Raw genomic sequence first — 22,099 nt, 5'->3', positions numbered from 1 at the left:
AGCCGATTCTAGATTTAATTTTGGATTGGAGATGCTTAATGTGAGTCTTGAAGGAGAGTATACAGTCTAACTAAGTCAGAGCCGTCCAGAGTAGTGATGCTGGACAGGCGGGCAGGTGCGGGCAGCGATCGGTTGAAGAGCATGCATTTAGTTTTACTTGCATTTAAGAGCAGTTGGAGGCCAACGGAAGGAGAATTGTGTTGTGTCCTAGAGACCACAGTAAAGTAGTAAAATGCTTCTAGCGATAGTAAACTCTCTGCCAAAGACAAGTATAATGTATTAGAATGTCTCCGCTGGAACTACAAACATAAACCTGTAACTGTCTCTGTTCTGAAACAGAATTTATGTCAGAAGAAATATATTGTTTCTTATTCAAGAAGTCTGGTGTCAGGTCACAAATGGTGATTTTGTGTTGCCACATTCTGGTAGGCCTCCTATTGCTTAAAACTAGCCCCAAAAATAAAAAATACATTTCTGCTTATAATATTATTGTACACATCTTAGCTAGCCTACACCATTCACTAGACTATGAAGACATCATTGAAGGAGCCTCTTTATGCATGCAGAGCATCACGCGGTGGTCTGGCCTCTCCTCATCTACGAGAGGCTGAGTTCTCTGTTTCTATGGCAACACCCCTCCTCCCTTCCCTCACGCTCTGCGCGCACAACTCGTACGCACCCTCCCCTCTGTCTGCATCCCTTCTCCGAGGCAACGACCCCCATGCTATGTGCGAGACCCATAGCAGCGTCGCTCTGTCAGGAGGATAAAGCAGGAGACGAGACAAGGAAACAGGGGGAAAAAAACATGGCGCTCATCCCATCTCAGGTGCTAAGGGTAGCCATCCTCCTGTCCTATTTCTCCATCCTCTGCAATTATAAAGCCATTGATATGCCCGCGCATCAAACATACGGCGGTAGCTGGAAGTTTTTAACATTCATAGACCTGGTAAGTGTAATATTGTTCTCTAGAACGGCGCCTGGTCAGAAATGGTAGCACTTCATAGTATGGTATGCTACAGACGGTCAGTGACCTACCTCCAGTCATTGATACCGCCCACCCTCGGTTGCGAAACGGGCCTAATATGTCTTATTATGATGTCCGCTACAATATGTTTTATTTTTTTCCAGCGTTAATACGGATTCCTCACATTTTTGGGCACGTGTTAGACATAAAAAGCTCACACCCACTAAAAAGTGCCCCTCTCTTCTCGGCTGCTGATGATGCGCGCAAGCGGTTTGCCTTCTGTTGCAACATTGTAATCATATCATGAATCACAATTAAGCAGCCAGCCGTGCCCCGTGGGTAACCGAGATGATGTTATTAAGATAACAAGGTCCCGAGCTCAAATTATTCCCCTGTTACATTATCACACAGCCGTCATTTTAACAGAATGTGGTTTGGGTAGTAAAACATGTTGGATGGAAACACCCAGGATGTTTTCTTTATCTCTCTTTCTGTCTTGCTTGTCTTTTGTTTTCTGAAATTAATTGTAATTTTCAGCTTACTACTACTGCAGACACACACACACACACACACACACACACACACACACACACACAAACACTCTTTTATAGGGCCTGTCAATTGTTTTACCAATGACTCATGTTTTCCACATTAGAAGCCCACTGCTGAACTATTTTACTACTATTTCTATGGCAATAGTGTTAAATGCAATAACAGCAATAAAATGTTGTGTTATTGTGCATTACAACAGCTATTTATTTGCCTATCATAAATCCTGACACAACAAAGTGTGTGCGTGTGTGTGAGAGAGTATGTGTTTGTGAGAGAGAGAGTGTGTGTGTGAGAGCAAGAGAGAGAGAGTGTGTGTGTGAGAGCAAGAGAGAGAGAGTGTGTGTGTGAGAGTGTGTGTGTGAGAGAGACTGTCGTGCATTCAATATTCCATCTTTAATCATGATCCTGCAGTAATAAGAAAAATGACAATATGAAGTCAATATGCAAATTCCACGAATAGTCCTTCAATTGGCTCCTCTATTTTGCTTCCTATTTATTGTAATTAAATTGTACATTGTCTCTTCCCATTATAATGGATCATCTCATTCTGGCATCAATATGGTTTTTTTTTCTTCTCAGGAATACTTAGACAGAGGTATATGCTCTGTTTTAGCTCATACAAAATTGCCATGACGAAAGTGAGCTAACATGAAGTGACTCAGAGGTGGAAATATATTCCGTTTGACATGAAACAGCTACAGTATGTACAGGCCTTTTGAATAACTGGTTTGGTTATTGGTAAGGATTACAATTGCTTTAAGCATTTCTTATTGTAAATGTTCATCATGATTGAGTCATCTTACCAGTTAGAGTGGTTGCTATATGGAGAAGTTATTATTGGAACAGACAACAAAAACATGTTATCACAGCACAATCTCTATCCACAATAAGACATGCCACTCGCTCGCAGGTTGTCGTGCAACGAACCAGGCCTTTCCAAGGGGGAATGGGAAACTCTAGAAACAAGCTGTAGGCCTGTCATCCATGGATCTGTCAACACTAGTTCTGTAACACTTCACTTGCCTTGCTGTGATTTGAACCTGTAGATAGGTTTTCATTGCGACTCAGTCATCCATTATTGAGTGTTTGGTTCAGATTTGGGTTTCCATCAGGGGGATACATTAGGAGGAGAACACAGGGCTGTCATGTGGGGTTATTCCACCAGTGACAGCTGGCCTTTGTCCACATCAATCAGTAGACAGAACGAAACCTCGAACCCCTGCGTTTGGAGGAATCAAATGATCTGAAAAGTCTCGCTTCTTCGGATAAAAAGTGAGGCGCCTAGCAGACAGATTGTGAAACCGAACGTCTGTTTGGGCCGTACCTTTGGTTTAAATTGTTCTGTCACATCCAAGTTGTTAGTTCAACTTATCAGTTTTAAGCCAAGTAAGTAACCGTACAGAGCAAGTATCATCTACTCCATGTTATGTGTCACACGCACACACACAAGTAGTATGAGTGCAGAACCCCCCTGCCCGAGCGTCAGGTGATGCTTCGAGTGGGGCAGGTGTGGACACAGAGATATTCTGTCTGGCTCTTTAGTACATATGAAGTGTGTCCCCCGTCCCTGGAGCATCCAGTCCAGTTCTCCCTCTCTGCCTCTGGCCTGCACGCTACAAAGCACGTGTAAAGAGGGATAGGGGGAGTGTAGGACAATACCGAATGTCTACGTTAACTAAGGAATGATGCACTACTGTACTCTCCTGTCAGCCTCTGCTAACTGTGGAGGTAATTAGGTTCCTATATAGATTACATTACTTCACATTATTCTATAAATGGCTAACTGATGTTTCCTTAATGCGCTTCTCTAATGTAATATAGTTAGTACACACTGGATATGTTCAGGCTTGTAATTATTGTATTGTATGTGCGTCATAACTCCTATAGCTGTTGTGAAGCTAAACTGGTTCGTGCAGCTTCCATTTTCTCCTTCCCAGATTCCCTCTGGCCCAGCTGTATACATTTGAGTTGTGTGGAGCAACACTTTATGACTTGAGCTCCAGTCCAGGAATGACTGTGGTTGCTCCTAAGTGCCTGCGATACAGGGCAGGGAAAGAGCCTGTAGAAATGGTAAAGGGTTTTATGCTTAGTAATTGGCATTCATTCCCTGTGAGAGCTCTGTTTTTCAAACCCGTTGCATTTGATCTTAGTGAAAGAGACCTGGAAGGCATTCATTTTTAGCACAGCACATGCTGTTACGGAGGCAAAAAATGAAGTAGAAGATATAAAAACAACTAAGAACTCCTGAGAAATGAAATACCTGTCTTGCGTGTTAGCTAGGTGTCATACTAATGCCGTTGCTGGGCACTACCCTGTCCTCAAACCAAGTTTTGCGAGGCAATTTTCTGACCAAAAAGATGTGGGTTCCTGGAATCCCAAATTAAACAGTGAATTAATGAGAATTAAAGTCACACTTTCCAGTCTGTTGGATTTTTGCTGTGGAGATAAAGACACCCTGTTATGTTCTCTTGCTCTTAATTTAATGCATTAATAATCTCCACCACTGCCACAGACTGCTCTTAGACTCACACAAAATGACATATGCTAGCTTAAGGGGATAGACATTGACAGGATGGGGTTTATGCAATTGTTCAGTTGTTATATAATGCTTATTTAAATACAAAATACCCTCTATGAATGTATCTATCTCTATATTTTAAATGAATATTCATCGTATTTTAGAGAACACCTCAATTGAACTCCTTTGTGACATACATTCTGTACATTGAGCTCCAAAAGTATTGGGACAGTGACACATTTGTTGTTGTTTTGGCTCTATACTTCAGCACTTTGGATATGAAATGATACAATGACTATGAGGTTAAAGTGCAGACTGTCAGCTTTCCTTTGAGGGTATTTTCCTCCATATCGGGTGAACTGTTAGGAAATTCACCTTTTGTGTATAGTCCCCCATTTTAGGGGACCAAAATAATTGGGAAAAATGTACTTATATGTGTATTAAAGTAGTAAAAAGTTAAGTATTTGGTCCCATATTCACAGCACGCAATGAAGACAGATGCACATATATCATACCCCCTCCCAAAACTGCTAACCTGCCCTGTTATTGTAATGGTGAGGGGTTAGCATGTCTTGGGGTATGATATTTGTGCATCTGTAACTTTCTCACTCATCATTATTCACAATTCATTCATTCAGGATTATCTGTAATCATGGTAGCATCTACATGAATGTGGAAGTGTTTAGAAACATATTATATTCTTATTTACAACAAAAGTAACTCCAAACTGACACAAAACATTATTTACCATTCACTTCTATCGGGCACAACATAATCTGAAACACAACTAAAACAAACAGCAAATGCATCCAACAAGTTTGTAGAGTCACAAGCTTTATGTAGTCATTGCATGCTATGAATATGTGATCAAATACTTAATTTTCTACTACTTTAATACACATAAGTTCATTTGTCCCAATACTTTTGTTCCTCTAAAATGTGGGGACTATGTGCAAAAAGTGCTGTAATTTATATACAGTTCACCCAATATGGATGAAAATACCCTCAAATTAAAAATGACAGTCTGCACTTTAACCTCATAGTCATTGTATAATTTCAAATTCAAAGTGCTGGAGTACAGAGGCAAAAGAAATTGTCACTTTCCCAACTCTTTTGGAGCTCACTGTATTAATGTTTTGTAGATATCTTTTTAAGGATTACTATGTTTTTCATGAATATAATGTGAAGTAAATATTTGAAGCTACTGTGCTCTTGAGAGATGAGGAACTACTGATTTTGTGACCCAAAATTATCAACCATTTCCTGGTTGCTAAAATTCGAATAGTTTGCCTAATTTCAGTTTATGTGACAAAACAAGCAATGGATCGTGTAGAGAATCATTATACCATCTAAACCGCTGTGAAATATATTTTCATTACACAAAAAATATAGTATTTTTTTTCAGCTGTTTGAAGCTGGTGTACAAAACCAAATGTAAAAGACTCAAAAACAAAACTTAAGAACGGGAAGCATAGAAATAGAGCACATCTACCACTTCTTAGACTTGCTTTCAATGAGAATGACAAATATATAACTCACATTTCTATGTGAATTTGGTCAGATCGCCCAAAAAGTTAAATATTGCTGCTTTAAAGACATGCTTTGGTACTTGGGCGACTTGTAAGTATTTTTTAAACCTTCCGCTTTGGACGGGATGCGTCAATGTGTATTTCATACATGCATAATTTCTGAGCAGAATTACCGTTTTACCTCAATTAGTGTCACGGATCCCTCCGGAACTTTAATTGCGCCCACCTGGCCCCTATTCCCACTGATTGTATTTGTATATATATGCCTTTTGTTCACCATGGTGCTGTTGATTATTGTTATTATATCCGTTGGTCATGTGAGTACCTGTGCTGTGCGTTTTGGCTTTCATGCCATTGTGGATTACGCAGATGATTACGGGTCTCGTGCCGTGTGTTAATCATTGTGTGTTTGTTATTTATTCGAGGTACTCCTCGTTCTTTTGTTTGGGTTTCAACCCTGTGTTTTGTGTACGTGTTTGTTTGGTCTTCGTCCCCGTGCCTTTACACGGCACGCCGTCATTTCGGGTGTAATAAAAAACCTTATTACGCATTCCTTCTTCTGTCTCCCGATCCTTCATGCCAACGTGACAGAATAATGGACCTTAAAGGGAGACAGCAGGAATGGCGCGTCCGATGACACTGCGACTGGTCCGTCCGGCGCTGCCGGAACTTCGGTAGCTGCAACTGGGTCTTCCAACTTTGCCACAACTGGCCCGTCCGACGCCGCCACAACATTGACAGCGGCAACTGGCCCATCCCGACGATGCAACTTTGGCAGCTGCGGGTCCTGATCAACCCACACTGCATTCCTGTGATCGTCCTCGAGGCCGGTGTTGTTGCGCTGCTGGTGCAGATCCCTCCGGAACTTTCATTATGCACACCTGCCCCTATTCCCATTGATTTGTCACGTCCTGGCCAGTATAAGGGTTAATTGGTATTGTAGTTTGGTCAGGACCTGGCAGAGGGTATTTGTTTTATGTGGTTCAGGGTGGTGTTTTGGGAAAAGGGCGTTTGATTTAGTATTTCCGGGTTTTTTGGTTTATGATCTATGTTTAGGTAATTCTATGTCTAGTCTAGGTAGTCTGTGTGTCTATGGTTGATTTATTGGGGTTGGGACTCTCAATTGAAGGCAGGTGTTTTCTCTTTGCCTTTGATTGAGAGTCCCATATATTACGGTGTGTTTGTGTTTGGGATTTGTGGGAGATTGTTTTTGCATTGCGTGTTTTGTTAGCCTGCAAAACTGTCATTTGTCGTGCTTATTGTTTTCTTGTTTTTCCGTGTTCAACGTTTGTAAATAAATTAAGAAAATGAACACCAACTCTGCTGCATATTGGTCCACCTTTTCGGACGACGATTTCGCTATATCGTCCTCCGACGAAGAAAGCCGTGACATGATTAGTACCTGTATAAGTGTGGCCTTTGGTTTCCATTGGGCTGTCGATTATTGTTGCAATGTCCGTTGGTGCGTGTGAGTACCTATGCTGTGTGTTTTGGCTTTCGTGCCTTTGTGGATTGCGCAGATTACGGGTCTCGTCCCGTGTGTTAATAATTGTGCACGTGTGTTATTTATTCGAGGTACTCCTCGCTCTTTTGTTTTTGGTTTCTACCCTGTGTTTTGTTATGTGTTTGTTTGCTCTTCGTCCCCGTGCCTTTACACGGCACGCCGTAATTTGGGCTTAATTTTAAAAAAATGTATGCATTCCTGCATCTGTCTCCCGACTCATTCAAACCTACATGACAATTAGCCACAAAATCCTTAGTTTTAAAGCAACTGTTTCCCTCCACGTGGGCCAGCCTCTAGCAATTATTTCTAGCCAATGAGCTTCAGCCCCTTGCCATTTCAGGGACAGCTAGCAAGATGCACACACAGTAGAGGGAGAGCAATGGCGTGGTGCACATATCTATAATTTTCGAAAACTACTTTTGGCTCGTGGGCGCTACTTTCAGAATTACTGGCTAAAAAGTATACTAAAGTACCGGTGAATCCCTTTAAAATGTGCAGAAAATGTTTTTCTGTGACAACTCCTGGAGCAGCTATACTTTTTAAAAAAGCACTAACTATTGTACTCTCTCTGTGTGGGTGATCTGTCTTGAAGTACACATGATGTGATCTACATGCGTCTTCTCCTCCCCTGTTCTAGGTTATCCAGGCAGTGTTCTTTGGCGTGTGTGTGCTGACAGACCTGTCCAGCCTGCTGACCAAGGGCAGTGAGAGCCAGGAGCAGGAGAGGCAGCTTAGGAAGCTCATTGGCCTGAGGGACTGGATGATGGCCGTGCTGGCCTTCCCTGTTGGAGTGGTAAGTAGTAGTCACAACACAACGCGAGGCCTAGGGCATTGGAGTCTGCTCCCAGATCTGTTTGTGGTATATCGCCAACTCAACAACCATTGGAGTATAGCACAAACAGATCTGGGACTAGGATATAGCACAACATCTGAAAGTTAATTCAAGGAGAAAGGAGCAAAAGACACTGAATGTTCTACATTGTAAATAACTGCGTTTCTAACTCTGACTGTCTAGATGCTTGAAACCACAGATCCACAACAAAACAGATGCTTCCATTCTCATTGCCTTTTCAAGCATTATTCAGCTTACAATAGCTGTTATTTTGATTGTTCAGGTTCAACAATAGTTTTGGTAGTTTTGCTTTAAACAATCGTTGTATATGTTCATTTTTAGATATACACGGTAAAGTCAATCATTTCATAACGAGCAATCACTTTTGCGAGGCGCACAGAATGGCTGAATTGAAAGAAGAGAACATCTCTGTAAATACTTCTAAACGGTCAAACCCATTGAGATGGGGGTGAAATCCAAAGTTGTGCCTGACTATGTCATAGCTAATTTGTAAACGATAATTATTGATATATTACCAGTGGTGTAGTGCTATGTTTTAGGTGAGGAAGAGCATTTTGTTTTATTTTTATGTCATAATTTCCTGAAAGTTTGAACCGACAGATGTAGTCAATTTAATAGCCTATCATTATAGAAAATGCATATGCTCCTTCGATAGCAGTGTCTGCATGTGCGCACACATATTGTCTCAAGAAAATGTTCTATTTGTAATACCCTCAAACAGCAAGTTAGGCAATAGGCTACCTCATTTCAAAATAGGCCATCATCACGGTCCATCGTAAATGATCATTCTTTACGTTTTACAAGTGAAACTTCCAAACTGCATCTCCTTGTTAATCATTTGATTGATCTCAATTTAGTTTCATGGGAATATGCATTTAGATCTTCTTGAATTACGGTTTCATGAGCAAATTAGAGCAGACGGTGTTAATCATCTATTAGCCTTTCTTCTATTTTGTTTCAGTCAAACCATATGTCCTGTCTAGTGGCACAGTTTTGACGCATTCTATTTTTTTGTCTGACTATTCCGCTTCAGCTAACCATCCTGAAATGTCATTAGAAATGAGGTGTTTTGGTGTAACAGTAGTGTTATAGGCCTGCTATGCTATTCGGTTCTGTTATATTAAATTCTAATTAATCGTTATGTGATCTTGCGAGACATTGATTCAGCTTTGATCTAACTTTACTAAACGAGCACCATTGTGAGAAGTGATGATATTCTGTAATAATGATAGTAATAATAATAATAATTATTATTATTATCATTATTATTAAGTGATGAGGAGGACTATTAGGCGTAGGCAACAGATCTTGATGAGTGTTATTTTAAGCGATTGGAGCGCCCTTCGTGGTGCTGAAAGGACAGCGCCAGGATTGCGTAATGATGTTAAAGAAGTTGAACCAACTTGTGGTGCTGAAGGATAGCGCTGCCATTTGGCCAGTTCAGGAACAACAATAATTTGCAGTAGGCCTATAGCCTAATAGGCCTGTGACTGTGGTATAGCTATTTGTAGGCTATAGCCTAATGTAAATACAAATACATATAGCTTAATATCCTTACACTGTTTGCGAGGAGAGCTTTATTGCGTGTAGGCATTTTCATTGTATTGTGTATCTTACACACTGCATCATAAATACACTTTGATTAGCTTAAACCCATGGTTACAATATACCCTATTACAGAATAAAACAGAGGTGAACTATCACTTCATAGAATTTATTTGCATAGATTAAACATGCTATCAAATCAATAGACCAAGTAGAACATGAACCATTACTATGTAGAATTACAGGAAATTCATTATAAAACAGCCATAAACAGCCATCTCTACCAATAGTCAATATAGGTTAAAGATCCAAAGCAGGGCTACAGCAACTTCCAGACAGGGTCAGGCTCTTGGGCTTTACAGTGGCCACTCTGGTTTGGGTGTCCTCGGCAGAATGGTACCACTGTAACCAAGTGGTCGCATATTGTTCTGGGTTCCACTGTGCAAGAGGGGTCCGTGGAGTTTTGTGAACATCAAGGCAGACACACAGTGAATTTGTATTTTTTTTCAACGTTCTGATTGGCCAAAATGGTCAAGCCGACGGGCCTCCGCAGTGCACACACATAGCCTACAGTTTTTCATCATTCTCCCCACCGCCAGAGAGAAGACAGGGGAGAAACCACCATTCACCTCTAGGCTGCTATACATATTTATTTGGTTTGTCATTCTATCGTTTTTCATGGAGTTTTAGTGGTAATTAAATATAATTTATAATTCATTTTCCAGAAATAGTTTAACCAGCTCCGTGTATTCTCAAATTGAAAAAAAAGTGAGGGCAGCACTATACCCTGTACATTACTAACTCAAACACTTAATCTACAAAAATGAATAGTTAATTAGTGGGTGATGGTAATTTCAAAACCAAAGTGAGGAGACAAAAAAACAGGCTACATTGCCTCCTCTAATCTGGTAGTGGGGTGGTACAGTAGATGCCTAGTCTCCTGTATGGCTCAGCTCAGGTACGTACATAGTACATGCACCATAGACAACTGGTCAAACATGTCATTTGGAAATTTTGCACAGAATCTTTCCAGCTTTTTTGTTTAGTTATTGCATTTTTTTTGTGAAAGAAGAGTTGACAGAGAACTTTACCGACGTCGACTAAATTGAAGCATTCATTCTATCGATTTATGACATTCTGGTGAGCAAAGGTTTGTTTAGTTTCTAGGACAACATATGACAGAAGAGAAGCTGCATGTATCTAATTACAGTATAGATAAGTTGACTAACAAATAGCCTACCAAAATGTTGGAAATTATAAGCAGAAACATATGCTATCTACAGTGCATTCGGAAAGTATTCAGACCCATTCCCTTTTTCCAAATGTTGTTATGTTACAGCCTTGTAAAAATAGATTACATATTAATTTTCCCTCATCAATCTACACACAATACCCCATAATGACTAAGCAAAAATAGTTTTTTAGAAATGTTTGCAAATGTATTAAAAATAAAAAACAGAAATACCATATTTACAGAAGTATTCAGACCCTTTGCTATGAGACTCGAAATTGAGCTCAGGTGCATCCTGTTTACATTGATCATCCTTGAGATGTTTCTACAACTTGATTGGAGTCCACCTGTGATCATTTCAATTGATTGGACATAATTTGGAAAGGCACACCTGTATATATAAGGACCCACAGTTGACAGTGCATGTCAGAGCAAAAACCAAGCCATGAGGTCAAAGGAATTATCCGTAGAGCTCCGAGACAGGATTGTGTTGAGGCACAGATCTGGGCCAGGGTACCAAAAAATGTGTGCAGCATTGAAGGTCCCCAAGAACATAGTGGTCTCCATCATTCTTAAATGGAAGAAGTTTGAAGACTCTTCCGAGACTCTTCCTATAGCTGGCCGCCCAGCCAAACTGAGCAATCGAGGGAGAAGGGCCTTGGTCAGGGAGGTGACCAAGAACCCGATGGTCACTCTGACAGAGCTCCAGAATTCCTCTGTGGAGATGGGAGAACCTTCTAGAAGGACAACCATCTCTGCAGCACTCCACCAATCAGGCCTTTATGGTAGAGTGGCCACTCCTCAGTGAAAGGCACATGACAGCCCGCTTTGAGTTTGCCAAAAGGCACCTAAAAGACTCTCAGACCATGAGAAACAAGATTTTCTGGTCTGATGAAACCAAGATTGAACTATTTGTCCTGAAGGCCAAGCGTCGGGGACTGGGACACTAGTCAGGATCGAGGGAAAGATGAACGGAGCAAAGTACAGCGAGATCTTTAATGAAAACCTGCTCCATGGGCTCAGGACCTCAGACTGGGGCAAAGGTTCACCTTCCAACAGGACAACAACCCAAAGCACACAGCCAAGACAATGCAGGAGTGGCTTCGGGACAAGTCTCTGAATGTCCTTGAGCGGCCCAGCCAGAGCCTGGACTTGAACATCTCTGGAGAGACCTGAAAATAGCTGTGCAGTGAAAGAAATGAGGAAAAAATAATAAGGCTGTAACATAACAAAATGTAGAAAAAGTCAAGTTATCTGAATACTTTCCAAATGCACTGTAAATCAAAAAAATCCTGCACCCCCTGTCAAAAAATCATTCAGCCGTCTCTGACTGTAGCCTACAGTGCATTTTCTATATTTGCGGATTAGGGTCGGGTGTACATATAGTCGGGTGGTTGCCGATGGGTTATTCCATATTTCTTGCATTTTCCGTAATTGACACATGCTCCTAATCTCAGCACGTTACCTGTATAAAAGACACCTGGGAGGCAGAAATCTTTCTGATTGAGAGGGGGTCAAATACTTATTTCCCTCATTAAAATGCAAATCAATTTATAACATCTTTGACATGCGTTTTTCTGGATTTTTTTGTTGTTATTCTGTCTCTCACTGTTCAAATAAACCTACTATTAAAATTATAGACTGATCATTTCTTTGTAAGTGGGCAAACGTACAAAATCAGCAGGGGATCAAATACTTTTTTCCCCCCACTGTATGCTTCGCTTTTCAACTAGCTAAAAGCTAGCTAGTTCGAGTCTGTGACTGTACAGTACTTCTGTTTGTACTACTGCATGGTAAAACAATGCACGAGTTGAAAATATTGAACGCATGCAGTACACAGAATGCACAACAGCCTACACTCCCATTCTTCCACGGGAAATTCCATCATTTGGAGCACCGCTCCAAAATCTCACAAGTGTTCAATTGGGTTGAGATCTGGTGACTGAGAAGGCCATGGCATATGATTTACATCGTTTTCATGCTCATCAAACCATTCATTGACTATTCGTGCCCTGTGGATCAGGGAATTGTCATCCTATGGGGGCATAGTATGGTAGTCAAAATAATGGCCAAAATAATGGCTTGCCCAGCATTTTTATACATAACCCTAAGCATGATGGGATGTTAATTGCTTAATTAACTCAGGAACCACAACTGTGTTGAAGCACCTGATTTAAATATACTTTGTATCCCTCATTTACTCAAATGTTTCCATTATTTTAGCAGTTACCTGTATTTGAGAAATAGAACAGAAAGTCAACAAATCCAGACCTAATAAACAAGTGTCTGTATTTCTCCTACCTCGCTAGACACATGCTAGTCTTTATTCTATATGTAGGTCAGCCAAATCTAGGGTTGTCTCACACCTCGCAGGTGAAACAGCAAGGCTGATGGAAAGGAAAGGTCCCCTAGCTAGCCTTCCGTCTGAGTTAGTGGACACTGTCGGCATTCTTTCCTGCTGTATACCGCTGCCTGTGGCCTATCCTGGACTGCACTGTCCTCTGGGAGGGCCTTTGCATAAGCCTAGTAGGGACACCGACACACATTGTCTTGGATGCAGCACGGCCCATTTGCTTTGCAAATGCCAAGTCTATCTGGCCGGGTGTCACGCCGTGGCCTTGGAGGCAACGGGCAGCGAGTAGCAGGACCAGAGGGCTGAGCCCTGGGAGAAAAAGGAAACACTGCATGTTTGTCTTACTTTTATATGCCCTTGTGTCCGTGATGGCCATCTGATAATTACTCGGAAAATATTTAAATTGGGTCTTTGCTGCTGCCTCTTTTCCTGTTAGCAGGGAGAGGTGATGTTTTAGTTTTATATAGTGAGGTGGTGGTGGTGAGGGGCCAGGATGCCTAGGCAGCAGGTGCTGAGGGGTTCATACAGGGATGTGAATTTATAAACTACTAAGAAAATATTTGAATTATAGGGGAAAGGTACTGGTTGCTAGTTTACAGTTTCCAGGCTTCAAGCCAAAAGAGAGGGAAATCATTTAATTTGTACTAACTTTGGCTTAGTAACTGTGTAATAAGGAAGAACATTGCATGTCGTGTCATCAACATGATATCTATTTTTTTCCATGACCTACAGTGCCTTTGGAAAGTATTCAGACCTCTTGACTGTTTCCACATGTTGTTACGTTACAGCCTTATTCTAAAATGGATTAAATCGTTTTCCCCCCTCATCACACTACCCCATAACGAAGCAAAGCAAAAAACAGGTTTAGATATTTTTGCTGAAATATAAAATATATATATATATATATATATATATATATATATATATATATATATATATATATATTTATATATATATATAAATAAATGTACATAAGTATTCAGACCCTTTACTCAGTAATTTGTTGAAGCCTTGAGTCTTCTTGGGTATGACGCTACAAGCTTGGCACACCTGTACTTGAGGATTTTCTTCCATTCTTCTCTGCAGATTCTCTCAAGCTCTGTCAGGTTGGATGGGGAGCGTTGCTGCACAGCTATTTTCAGGTCTCTCCAGAGATGTTTGATAGGGTTCAAGTTCGGGCTCTGGCTGGGCCACTCAAGGACATTCAGAGACTTGTCCCAAAGCCACTCCTGCGTTGCCTTGGCTGTGTGCTTAGGGTTGTTGTCCTGTTGGAAGGTGAACCTTCACCTCAGTCTGAGGACCTGAGTGCTCTGGAGCAGATTTTCATCAAGGATCTCTCTGTACTTTGCTCCGTTCATCTTTGCCATTCATCTTTGATTTCATCAGACCAGAAAATCTTGTTTCTCATGGTCTGAGAGTCTTTAGGTGCCTTTTGACAAACTCCAAGCGGGTAGTCATGTGCCTTTTACTGAGGAGTGGCTTCTGTCTGGCCACTCTACAATAAAGGCCTGATTGGTGGAGTGCTGCAGAGATGGTTGTCCTTCTGGAAGGTTCTCCCATCTCCACAGAAGAACTCTAGAGCTCTGTCAGATTTACCATCGGGTTAATGGGCACCTCCCTGACAAAGGCTCTTCTCCCCCGATTGCTCAGTTTGGCCAGGTGGTCAGCTCTAGGACGAGTCTTGGTGGTTCCAAACTTCTTCCATTTAAGAATGATGGATACCACTGTGTTTTTGGGGACCTACAATGCAGCAGACATTTTTTGGTACCCTTCCCCAGATCTGTGCCTCGACACAATGCTGTCTTGAAGCTCTACAGACAATTCCTTCGACCTCATGGTTTGGTGTTTGCTCTGACATGCACTGTCAACTGTGGGACCTTATATAGACAGGTTTGTGCCTTTCCAAATCATGTCCAATCAATTGAATTTACCACAGGTGGACTCCATGCAAGTTGTAGAAACATCTCAAGTGTCACGCCCTGACCTGAGAGAGACGGTTTATTTCTCTATTTTGTTAGGTCAGGGTGTGGGGTGGGCATTCTATGTCATTATATTTCTATGTTTTGGCCAGGTATGGTTTCCAATCAGAGGCAGCTGTCTATCGTTGTCTCTGATTGGGAATCATACTTAGGCAGCCTTTTTCCCACCTGGTTTTGTGGGTAGTTGTTTTCCGTTTAGTTGTCTGTTGCCTGACGGAACTGTTTGCTTTCGTTTTGTTTCTTTGTTTAAGTGTTTCATTATATATAATAAATTATGAACACTTACCACGCTGCACTTTGGTCCACTCCTTTCGACGACCGTTACATCAAGGATGATGAATGGAAACATAATGCACCTGAGCTCAATTTCGAGTCTCATAGCAAAGGGTCTGAATACTAATGTAAATAAGGTATTTCTGTTTTTTATTTTAATACATATGCAAAAATGTCTAAACCTGTTTTCACTTTGTAATTATGGGATATTGTGTGTAGATTGATGAGGAACATTTTTAATTGAATCCATTTTAGAATAAGGCTGTAACGTGACAAAATGTGGAAAAAGTCAAGGGGTCTGAATACTTTCCAAAGGCACTGTATACTGAAATAGGGACATGCATGTTAATTACATCAGAGGCCATGCTTACCAGAGATCATGTGATGTGTGCCGTGACCTGTGTTCTTCTGCGTAGGTAGGCTGTAAGACATGAGTCATCAGAGCAGCAGAGCGGAGAGAGCGAGACAACGCGCTGCTCCTTAGATATCCTCCTAGAAACTAGGGATCAGTTGCTACACTCTTAGACAAAACACGTACCCTCTGTGTAAAGGTTTCTACCTGGAACCAAAAGGGTTATACCTGGAACCAAAAAGGGTTCTTCATAGGGTTCACCTATGGGGAAAGCTGAAGAACCCTTTTATCGTCACAGAGCAGTGCAGGCTGCTATATGATGAGCCACTTGGCACCAGCCCCTGTCTGAGAGTTGGCCACACAGTTCAGTTTACACACCACACAATGGATGTCATGTGCACCGCGGCTAATGCCGGGAAATGAGCCCCCATTAGCGTTGATGCTGGATAATGGTAATATGTGTGTATCTGTAGTCTGCGTGCTGCTCTGGTTTGTGTGTGTGTGTATGTGTGTGTATTCTCCCAGCATTGGTCAGGTGTGAATGCATCCCTGGCAGGGTCGAGCGCACCCCTCCATTCTTACCACCTCTCCACATGATGATGAAAGAGGAGAGTGTGCCATCAGGGCACAATAGCGGGGACATTTCACATGCATCCGTCTGAGGCGCAGATGGCAGACCAGGTAATTCCATCCCCCTCGGCTGGGCTGTGGATGGTTTGGCTCCTGGACAGGCCTGGAGGCCCCTTGCGGGGCCAGGTGTGGTTTCCCTACGGGCCCGACGACATGGAGCCCATGCAGCTAAAAAGGCTGAGGGTGTGGAAATGTGAAATGTCTAAATAAACTACCTGTCTCAGACTGAATCCATTTACTCACACTCTGCACCTCGGAGAGGAAATAAGAAATGCTGTTTCTCACTTTTGAGGGTCTGTAATAAGCTGCTCCCTCAGAGTCAATGCTCTCCATTCAGCAGGCCAGCCTGCTTGCTGTGGCCTTGTAGTGCAGCCTGTTTATTTGGCCACAGTGGCAAGAGACTTACGGGAAATCGTAGATCCAGCTAAATAATGTGAGTACGAAGCAAAACAGGATTCTGTCAAGTCCCTAATCGAGGTCGATTAATGCAAATAGGTTGGGTAGTTTGGTAGGGTCGGGAGCAGTTACAACTGTCTGGATCAGAAGGATTACAGGCAGAGCTGGAATTCTTTCATCGAGGAAGCTGCTCCACTCCACAGAGCTGGAACTTCAAATACCCCTTTTCAAAGCCTGTACACTCGACAGTAACATGCTTGTTTTTGCTGTGCATTTGATCTCCTCACAAGCTTACTGCTGTCCTTCTTACAGGAGGCATACAGGGCTGGTGGAGAAGCGTCGGGATAAGAGAGAAGGAGCGGAGAAGAAGTCACCTCTTAGGGATTAATTATGGTATGCTGATATTAAAACATTAGCCCCAGAACTGTCGCTTCGCTTCGCCTCACCCGGCACGGCAGGCTTTATTGCTAGCTCGCCTCGGTGTTAGTCGGAGAGTGCCAGGCAACCTGGATGAAGGAGATAGCTAGTGCTCAGGTCAGAGCCTGACATCTTTGTGCTCCAGGACTGGTCCTTAGAGGGGCAGACTGTGGGAGCAGCAGGGTCAAGCTCAACCCAGGCCAGGCCAAGCAGGAAACCTCAGGGAGAGACAAGAGAAGAGAAGAGCCAGGCCACAGAACCAGTGGATTTCCTGGGTATATGATGACCTGAGGGGCATGGCGTGTCCAGAGGGCATAAAACAAGGGCGGAAAATGGTCTGGAAAACCCCAATAGACCATTACATTGCCTGTCAAATTATGAACATACTGTATTTGACTGAAAATATAATGTACTTAGATTTGTATTTTTATTATACACATAGCTATTATGCATATCTCTTTTGAGGATAGCTTGACCTACATTATCTTGGGATAACATGGGCAGCATGTAAACATTCATCGTTATTTGACCCCCTGGGCCCATAGCTTCTCCGGCTCTCTGTGATATACATCCCAGTTGGCATACGACCTGATAAAGATGTATTTGTCTGGTTGAAATCTTGTCGGGAAGTCTATAACCAGATCACAACCAGATTAAGACGTCTTTTTCTTGATGTTCTTTTGACGTCATGAAAAATAAATCTTATTTTGGTTGAAATATGGTTTTTCGTTGAAATCTGATTTGAACAAATGACCAGTTATCTTAATGCTACTCAATTAATAGACACCAATCTATATAAACATGCACAGTGCAGTCGGAAAGTATTCAGACCCCTTGACTTTTTCTGCATTTTGTCAAATTACAGCCTTATTCTAAAATTGATGAAATTGATGTTTTCCCTCAACAATCTACACATAATGGAAAAGCTAAAACTGGTTTTTAGAAATTTTAGCAAAATGTATAACCCCCCCGGAAATATCACATTTACATAAGTATTCAGACCCTTCACTCAGTACTTTGTTGAAACACCTTTGGCAGCGATTACAACCTCGAGTCTTCTTTGGTATGATGCTTGGCAAACCTGTATTTGGGGAGTTTCTCCCATTCTTCTCTGCAGATCCTCTCAAGCTCTGTCAGGTTGGATGGGTAGCATTGCTGCACAGCCATTTTCAGGTCTCCCCAGAGATGTTTGACCGGGTTCAAGTCCGGGCTCTGGCTGGGCCACTCAAGAACATTAAGAGACTTGTCCCAAAGCCACTCCTGCGTTGCCTTGGCTGTGTGTAAGGGGTTGCTGTCCTGTTGGAAGGTGAACTTTAAGACCTCAGACTGGGGCTGAGCGCTCTGGAGCAGGTTTTCATCAAGGATCTCTCTGTACTTTGCTTCGTTCATCTTTCCCTCAATCCTGACTAGTCTCCCAGTCCCTGCCGCTGCAAAACATCCGCACAGCATGACGCTACCACCACCATGGTTCACCGTAGGGATGGTGCCAGATTTCCTCCAGACGTGACGCTTGGCATTCAGGCCAAAGAGTTCAACCTTGGTTTCATCAGACCAGAGAATCTTGTTTCTCATGGTCTGAGAGTCTTTAGGTGCCTTTTGGCAAACTCCAAGCGGGCTGTCATGTGCCTTTTACTGATGAGTGGCTTCCATCTGGCCTGATTGGTAGAGTGCTGCAGAAATGGTTGTCCTTCTGGAAGATTCATCTCCACAGAGGAACTCTGGAGCTCTGTCAGATTCACCATCGGGCTCTTGGTCACCTCCCTGACCAAGGCCCTTCTCCCCCATTACTCAGTTTGGCCGGGCGGCCAGCTCTAGGAAGAGTCTTGGTGGTTCCAAACTTATTCTATTTAAGAATGATAGAGGCCACTGTGTTTTTGGGGACCTTCAATGCAGCAAACATTTTTTGGTACCCTTCCCCAGATCTGTGCCTCGACACAATCATGTCTCGGAGCTCTACGGACAATTCCTTCGACCTCATGGCTTAGTTTTTGCTCTGACATGCACTGTCAACTGTGGGACCTTATATAGACAGGTTTTTGCCTTTCCAAATCATGTCCAATCAATTGAATTTACCACAGGTGGACTCCATGCAAGTTGTAGAAACATCTCAAGGATAATCAATGGAAACAGGATGTACCTGAGCTCAATTTCGAGTCTCGTAGCAAATGGTCTGAATACTTTTCTAAATAAGGTATCTGTTTTTTATTTTTTAATATTTTTAATATTTTTTAAAAACTTTTGTCATTATGGGGTGTTTAATTTAATCTATTTTAGAATAAGGCTTTAATGTAACAAAATATGAAAAAAGTCAAGGGGTCTGAATACTTCACCCATTGGTGATCATTCACCCATTGGATATAAGACACTAGAACCATTAAAAATAATTAAAATTGGAGTAATGTTCTTTTTCAGCAGGGTTTGCATGATTCAGCTTAAAACATTTGGCAAACGACTGCTGGCAGAGCGCACCAAAGCGGGTTAAGGTCTCATGGCATACTGGACCCAGTCAACACGCTGGGCTCATGCCTATTCCGTTTGAGACTTGAAGGACTCGCATGGACTTGGGGGGCTTCGTGCAGGCCGTAGGGAGTAGGGCCATTTAAGATTTTTATTCAGTATGGGATGAAATACCAATATAAATTAAAATATAGATATATTTCACCTCCAAGTCATCAAATTTGCTAGGTCATTGAAAGTTAAAATTTGTGTCAGTCTCTGCAGTCCTATAGCTATCAGAGATGGTCCCTAATTTAGAGAATATCCAATCCTATAAATGCTTTTGCTTTTACTAAAGGCTATGGAAGCTTTTGTTTTACTGTCCACCCAATTAAAAGTGCTCATTCATTTCCATAACATTGTTTCTAGGCTACCAGCATATAAGATATACATGCACAATAATAACTTTACAAACATTCAATGCAGTTAAAATTAAGTAAGACTGCAGTAAAATGAAATACTGGATGTTTAATTAATGATATCTGCTAACTTGCTGTGTGTGTTGACTTCTATGGTCATCTTTTGTCTGTGTTAGCTAATTGCACTTTTTATTGTGCTGCACATGTTCTTCTGTTCTACTGTATGCCATTTTGATGTTCTATTATGACTAACAAAAAAAGATCTGAATTTAACAAATAACACACAGGCCTATTTTTTTCAATATCCTAATACAATTTACCAGGATTTACAAAATCCTATTTTTATCGCATTTATTTTAATCACTAATTAGTCAAACACGATTGCACCTGAATTTGATCCTGAAAATATGACTATAATATTTTCCCTTAAAGCTTTTAAGCAATTAACATAATGCGGGCAGTAATTGTATTTTAATTTCAGTGGCTAAATAAGGAGGTAGGCATATCAGTTCCAGCTGAAACTTGGATTGGAATCTGTGCTTCACGCGCAGCAATAGATCTCTACGCGCAGCAGGCAGCCTGCTTGCTTCAGCATCAACATTCCATAAGGCCGTTGGGACAGAGCACCGGGCAGGCTACACAAAACAGCTGGAAAAGAATGACAGTTTCTCAAAATGTACACAAAAAAATATATATTTGACTGCTAAGTGGTAGTCCCTGTTCTCCTGCATTCTTGTTTTACTGTTGTAAGTAAAGCGGTGGTTTGTTGGGGAAAAGAACGTCAAGGAAAGGTTCGCTAGCTAGCTAACTTTAGCTAACTAACGTTATCTCTGGCTAATCCTCCATTGACATGGTAAGTTTTCATTTTGATATATGTTTAGTTAATGACAGTAAATGTGTGTGTGCGTGTATGTGTGTTCTCTGTGTGAGTGTGTTTGAGTGAGAGAGAGAGATGATCACAATAACTTATAGAAAATATAGTTATCGTGTCAACATTGTGACATGCTATCTGTGTGTGTGTGAGAGAGAGAGATGGTTGATGAATACACATATAGGAAACATTGATTGTGTGTGTGAGACATTGTAAGCTAGCCATATTCTTGAAATGTGTACCCCCCCCCCCCCATATGGATGTAAAGTTTTTCATGATTCATCAGACATCCTTGTATTTTTGTGTATTTTGTATTTGACAATACGATACATTTTGCTATACCTGCTCCCCCTCAAGACTCATTCACATGTTGCACCTCTCAACTGCCTTTTTCAATTCTTGATTCTCTTTTTTTGCAGGAATCTTCCCACTGGGCACACCAGTTGAATCAACGTTGTTTCCACATCATTGAAATGAAATTACGTTGAACCAGCGTGGAATAGACGTTGGATTAATGTCTGTGCCCAGTGGGGTCTAGCTTGGATGGAACGATGGAGGCGGTAACAAAGGAAAGGAGTACAGAAGTTATCCAGCCTGCTGACTAAGACGATTAAATAGCCTATGTTTTGCTGTCTATCTCTCGCTCTCTCTCTCTCTCCATCTGTCTGCCTGACTGCCAGATTGCTGAGGGGCAACATAGTCAATGTACTTGCTGGGCTAAGTCTAACTTAGTGAAGACCTTAGGTAATGGTTAATCATGATTTGTCTCGGTCTTTAAAGTTCCTGAAACATCTCAATGACCTGATGCATGGCTTCTACAGCAGTGCTTGGCCACACACTCAGTTACCAGTGACCTATTCTACTACATCCCAGGGATAGGAGAGAGCAGACCAACCCCTCCTTAAATCCATAGTCATTAACAGTTTTGTGTGGAAAATGTTGTTTGTTTCTCTATTTGATACTCTGATATTCAATGTGTATTGATTCCTACTAATCAGCTTTGTAAGAGCTAGGTTTGTACTAGCTATGCTGATGATCGTTAACATTTTTTCATTGCATCACAGACTGGGTTCCCCAAGAGACATGCTATTCAGCTGCCTATGATTGCCTGAGTAAGTAGATCAAATTGGAATAGCACCGCTTCTAATAATAGTTTGTAAAGCATATAAAATCCTATTTTAACTAACTTCTTTTTCCCAGGTGCAAAACCGTTGTTCTGAGTCATGTAAAGTTTCTCCCATTTCTCTCTTGCTCATTCTTAAAACATTTAGAGATAT

At 41.6% G+C, this 22,099-nt stretch overlaps 1 protein-coding gene across 3 annotated transcripts in view; it reads left to right on the top strand.

The window, feature by feature from the left end:
• The first annotated feature begins 623 nt into the window (after positions 1 to 623).
• Positions 624 to 22,099, top strand: part of LOC115192562 (androgen-induced gene 1 protein) — a 50,487-nt gene continuing 29,011 nt past the window's right edge. Inside the window, exons 1-3 of one of the 3 annotated variants that reach the window (XM_029751227.1) lie at positions 624 to 946; positions 7,705 to 7,860; positions 21,887 to 21,934. In XM_029751227.1, coding sequence (XP_029607087.1) covers positions 722 to 946; positions 7,705 to 7,860; positions 21,887 to 21,934 — 429 coding nt within the window. In that variant the 5' untranslated portion in view covers positions 624 to 721. The remainder of the gene's footprint in view (positions 947 to 7,704; positions 7,861 to 21,886; positions 21,935 to 22,099) is intronic. The other 2 variants (XM_029751236.1, XM_029751210.1) reach the window with 2 other exon arrangements.

Source organism: Salmo trutta, chromosome 1 (genome assembly GCF_901001165.1).
Source record: "Salmo trutta chromosome 1, fSalTru1.1, whole genome shotgun sequence".
Classification (NCBI taxonomy): domain Eukaryota; kingdom Metazoa; phylum Chordata; class Actinopteri; order Salmoniformes; family Salmonidae; genus Salmo; species Salmo trutta.
Note: the sequence above shows the minus strand (reverse complement) of the source record. Positions and strands in the feature narration are given on the sequence as shown.